At 36.8% G+C, this 5,835-nt stretch overlaps 2 protein-coding genes across 2 annotated transcripts; both read right to left on the reverse strand.

Annotated features, from left to right (window-relative positions):
• Window positions 1-1,096: 1,096 nt before the first annotated feature.
• On the reverse strand, window positions 1,097-2,233 carry TPHA0A00090 (uncharacterized protein; the record flags this gene model as incomplete). The annotated part of the gene is made up of 1 exon (XM_003683480.1): window positions 1,097-2,233. One exon carries the CDS (start codon window positions 2,231-2,233, stop codon window positions 1,097-1,099), a length of 1,137 nt encoding a protein of 378 aa, XP_003683528.1.
• Window positions 2,234-3,098: 865 nt separating this feature from the next.
• Window positions 3,099-3,485, reverse strand: TPHA0A00100 (uncharacterized protein; the record flags this gene model as incomplete). Its single annotated transcript, XM_003683481.1, has 1 exon — window positions 3,099-3,485. The coding sequence occupies one exon, from the start codon at window positions 3,483-3,485 to the stop codon at window positions 3,099-3,101; it is 387 nt and encodes a 128-aa protein (XP_003683529.1).
• Between the last annotated feature and the right edge of the window lie 2,350 nt (window positions 3,486-5,835).

Here is a 5,835-nt window from a genome sequence, read left to right on the forward strand (position 1 = left end):
ACCCAGTAACAATATACTATGTTTATATGGAAGTCAAGAAAAAGCCAAACAGAAGCCAAGGACCCGCGTAAGTTTGATGTTTCTTTCACTGTTATAAAATGTGACACAATTAATGAGCTTTATAAGAGTATAGTTATTGCAGGTGACGGAAATAGTTGGGTCTCATCCTTGAAGAAAACAGTTAAGAGAATTAACTGATTACATTATACCCAATTCACCTGCATTACTGCAATTGGCAACGATGATGTCAATACATTATACGTCTCTTCACCCTTTCGGATGTCTAATTGTAAAAATAGGTTTATGTGGATATAAATAAAACTAAGAAAATAGATTTTAGAAAAGCTACAACCAACAAATACAAGCACGTTACTTGGTCGAACCATTAAGGAGAAAAACAAACAGTCCAAAGAAAATGCTTGACAGGAGGTTTGCCGATGGTACAGATCATTTGAATCCTATTAAATCGGTGGAATATCTTTCTCTGTATCGGGACGATTATACCCCTGTTATATTTCTCAAATGCAGTTATGAGAATGCCAAGAGGACTGCCAAACTCGTGGCAATTGAAAGAAAACAATGGGATGATAATATTTTTCTAAAGTTCTCTCCACACATATTTTATTCGTATTTGAAATATCCTGTTGAATTTGTAATATGGAGGATCAAAGGTTCTGTATATGCTCAACTGAAAGTATGCGGTGGATCAGATCCAAAAATCTCTGCTACTATGTTTGATTATATGAGGGATCAGTATTTAGAATGTAGGGGCTATAAATTAGTAAATCATCGAGGGGGATTCGGATGTTATATTAATAGAACCACTAGAAGGTAGGAAAGATGAAGATTTATACTAACAGTATTGAAGAAGCTCCTCCATCCTATGATACTATTTCAGATGTATCCATACAAGAAGATCAAGTAGTATATAGATATGATTACGTACACAGACTATAAATATATATATATTCCTAGTTTATAGCAAATAAATTGCAATTTAAATCTGTTCTGCCGAATAATTATACACTATTGGCATATCTTCTAAAACTGCTGACATTTGAATTCTGACCTTGCTCAAACTCAGGATTTGGCATTTCTAAACCTTGTGTGTTCGAGGCTTCTGCATCGTTACTAGTGTCATGAGATACATCAGAGCTGTGCTTATTTTCGTCCGAGCTTTCTTCCTCGTTATTTTTTTTCTCCAGGGCAAGAACCACAGAAGAGAGATATGCCAATACAATGCTATCACATTTAAAAAGCATATAACGCAAAAGAACACCAAAAGTCCAAATGCAACTTCTACTCCTGTAGAGGCACTGTCATTGTAGATATCTTTAAATAACCCGGAAATAAATATTGATGTAAATACAATCAGTGTTACAAAAATACCACGGAATGAACCAACTCTTAGCTGATATAACCATTTTAACTGCTCCTCGACTTTACTAAAGTAATTCAATAATTTATCCCATTTTAATTGTGATTCTTCAATCGACTGTAATATACTACAGCAGCAATTAACGATCCCTTCATTTTTTTTGTATGTCAATTTTTGCTCATTTAAAAAACGTAAAATTGGCTCATTTCCAGTTGTCTGGGAATTGACACATTTTTTAAAATCTCTCCTTAGAAATAGCAGTTTTTTGAAATGCTTTGTATTTAAAGAAAAAATTGAGTCATTTTGTAGTTCTATGCTTTCAATTTTTTTCTCTAAATTCTGGAAGAATTCGTTTACTGATATCCTATCATAATTAACTACCAATTTCAGAAAGGCATAAGGAAACTGATCCTTCAAACTGTGCAAGTCCATAAAATTGGCTCCAACAATGGGTACCGGGCCGTTATCATTTTTAAAAAACACAATTGTGCACTTTTGCATTTGCATTAACTGAATTTCAGCACCTAATTTTTCTGGCTCCTCCTTTAATGTTCTAGGCAGTGTGGTGCCATTAAATAAAAAGTATGTCTGCTCGAACTCGGTTGAGTATATGTCTCTAACATTTTCTATTTCAAATGAGGGAAGCGCTATCTGTTTTACGTCGTAGTACTTGTGCAAAAAAAGAACTGCATAATCGTTGTTAATTAGAATATTTTGAAGTCTATCACCAATATGTCTTTTATTATAAATATTTTCTTCAATTGGTCTCGAGCCACCTTCATGTACCTCATCAGTTGAAGAACTACCTGTTGTTTGGATGGTATATAAGGTTGCGATTGGTTGTTGTTCTGGCATTGTTGCGATGCTCGGCTTATTTTCCTATGCTTTATTATTTTATAACGGAAATTAAAGAATTAAGTAAATATAAATTGAAGTATTAAGTAAATATAAATCATAGAATCCTCAGGGTTTAAATACCAAATATTTCTACAAATCTTAAACTAAGGATTTGCGTTTGCGCATGCAATGGCTGCCATGCTAAACTGAAATAGTACCAGAGATCTTTGTGTCACGGCACTCGGATCTGTCACTTGCCGGTAAATCCTCGGAGAATTTACCGTCTCCCCGCCTTTTCGTCTTCCCTGTTCTCTCGCTCCATTGCCCACCAAATATTTGAAATTCAACACACAGTACAACTTGTTACCCGCAGTTACAGTTATGCGCCCGCGCGGTGTGACACTTGGAAAACAGAAAACCACACTGATCGTCGATCACAGTCAGTCACTTGAGTACACCAGCTGATGTTGTATTCTCCAATTTCGTTGAGATAGTAACTGGGCGTACTGGGAAGATATACTTCTATCAGTGCTGTTGTAATAGTAGTTTGTAATTAGTCGAGTTGTAATTGCTTGTCTTATGTCTATATTCATTATATACATTATAGCTGTGTCATGATTGATATACATGCCTTTCTGCATCTCTATGTCTTGCAGTGAGTAAGTATAATTCTGTTAACACATTCTTACAATGTTACATGACACCCATATCTTTTCACCTGTAACTAAATGTGATCAGTAAGGTTAATTTCTACGCGGTCACAGTGCCGAAAATAGAAATTCAAGCATTACTCATACTTCAACAAAAATATATTTCTACCATATTTAAGAGATCAACTACTGCAACCAACTTCTGAACATTGGGCACCATCTTTACCATCATTTCAGTAGCTATAAACACCACCGTACGTATTGAAATATAACTCTCCATGAAATGCATTTTCTTTACCAATGTCATCATAAACATCAGCAACCCCAGTATGATCATTTTTTTCGGCAGCAATACAATATTTCCAACCATGGTTATTATCGAACCAGTCGTAGACAGTAGAATCATATTCTTCTTCTTCTATTTGTCTATCCTCCGCTACCTCTCTAGAAAGATCAGAATTTGAATCATCATAATTAATTGAAATCCATTCTACATCAACAGCTCCACCATCCCTTTTAAATAATGTGGCATTTTTAGTATGTCTTGGAGTAGATTCCAAAGAGCCAGGATTACTATCAGAGATAATATCTTGTAACATAACATTCCAATCTTGTCCCATGTGAGCACCTATATGATACCCCAAACTTGAATTCCAGTTCAAGATAATATTATTCACACTTGAGGCGTTAAATATATCCCTTTTGACTAGAGCAGAAGCAGAGAGATTTGTTATACCAATTAAATTTAGGCCAACACTGGACAATGTGTCTGCTATATAAATCTCAACATCCGGAGCAACTGTTGACAACACATAGCCTTTATTTTCTAAAAAGTATTTCTAGTCGACCTTTTTGATGTGGCAGACTGAGATCCACTCCATGTAACTAATTCCAGCCTGCGCAGCTGCGGCAACCAAGATAATGGCTGCGGCAACCCAGCCAACCCGGTACAATTGGTGGACAATTAGAAGCAAACCAAGCACCAGCTACCCCGCCGACTGCTACCACAATGTTGTGACTAGCACGCGAAGCAAAAATTGTCCATTTATTTCTTTTGCACACAGTTACTGTGGATTCTGTTGGCTGTAAAGGAATTAAATTAGAATTCAATGATCGTCTTGAGATAATATCATTAATTGCATAGAATAGAAAATAAACTATAATATAACCGATTAAGGCTCGAATATATCTTAAAATTTCGGATTTGCGGAACTTCAAACTAGAACACCATTTTTCGTTGTTACCCGGTTCTACCATCTTGAAAACGAGTTATAAAAAAGGATGCGTCTCCAAGTCAAAACGATATTGTGATTGTTGCCAGGGGTTTGACTCTCATCTCTGTTAAGTGATAGTTAAAAGGCCAATTTAGAAATAAAGTATAAAACAAGAAAATAAGAACACAAAGTACCATATTTAAGTTGGTTTTATACATTTATAAAAATAGTAGTAGATGAAGTTTGTTAACGATTTGTGCAGTAATTAAATGTCTTACTATGAAAAAACTACCGGACGTAGATTCTGGTGGAACCATGTGGACAATATTCATATATCCACATCGCTTGCTTACAGTTAAACTATATCAATTGAGCAACATTTATTGAGCTCATTCAATCAACAGGTTCTATCATAAGCTGCTCATGAGCATAACTATTTGTGCTGCAACTATTGTGTTGTAAGCTGGGTTTTGTATTAGGAAATATTTGATATACAACATCCTGATGCTGTGTCTTTAAAACAAATAATGGTTGCAAAAATGACATCAATGGAACCGTGCAGAGACGGGGCCTAGGAAACAGCAACTTAGACGAAGTTACAACATTTTCAATTGGCAATGGCAATGCAGTCGTCGTCTGGTACCAACACAATTGAGATCCCTGGTAACTGTGCGCTTGGTTGCATCGTTTAGTGCAGTGCAATTGGATGCTGCTCCAGGAACACTGCCGAAGTAAATGTGCAGAAAAGTGGAAACGCTTCTCTGATAAGGGAACCGTTTACTATCCCAGCTGAAATTGAAAAGAGAACACCGCGTATGCCCCACTCCTGAGAGCACCGCCCAACCATATTCTTTCTCTGTAAACGAGGCACACAAAACGCGCAACGTAGTTTTAAACACTTGTGCACGAATATATACTTTTAAAATCTTTGGTTCTAAAAAATAAATACTGTTAGTAATAGTCGCAGAAGCTCAAGAAGTAGCAATTTTCGTCGGCTTTATAAACATGTCTTGACAGTGCGGATATCTCTAGCTTCTCTGAAAACAACTACTTCAAGATTGAAAAAAATGTGGTCCATTGCTTTTCCGCGCTGGGAAATCACAATCCATACTAAATAGGAAATTGGAAGAACCTGTTGGGAAATACCGTGGTTTTTTCCCTTGGGTCAGCCATGTTTGTCGCTGAAACAGAAGACGCGCGGCATTTCATTTCCCTTTTCGGCAGAAATAAGAAATTTCGTCATGCTAGAGAGATATCCGCAGAAGGAACTTCTTTTTCCCAGCACTCTCGTTGGGACATCGCGTCTTCCAGAGATATTGCAGGTGCGGAGTGATGAAGTTACAACCGTTGGTAGTTAGTGCTGCGCAGTACTACGTCAGAGCAAACATAAGTCTCTAATCCACAGTAACCAACGTTCGTTTAGGTCATTGGCCTATTCAGAAGTCCGAGGAGAACATATTTGTTTCCTGACAACGCAGAAAATGTTAACTACTTCGCAGTATGGGAGCTGTTGCAGCCGATATGCCGTTGCAGGGACACACAATTGCTGCTGGTGCTTCCTAGCCGCCACCATACTGTGAAGTTTTTTCTTTGAGATTCAATTGGCGGATGTTTTATGTTTTTTAAATGGGCAACGGTTGCGAAAATATGATGATTAAACAATGCTTACACTCCTATGGACTGAGCATCCGTTTAATAAAACTCTATAGCAATAAACATGTTTGCTTCTATGGACGTAGTTGGTAGAATGAATGAA

The sequence above is a fragment of the Tetrapisispora phaffii genome, chromosome 1 (assembly GCF_000236905.1).
Source record: "Tetrapisispora phaffii CBS 4417 chromosome 1, complete genome".
Taxonomy (NCBI): domain Eukaryota; kingdom Fungi; phylum Ascomycota; class Saccharomycetes; order Saccharomycetales; family Saccharomycetaceae; genus Tetrapisispora; species Tetrapisispora phaffii.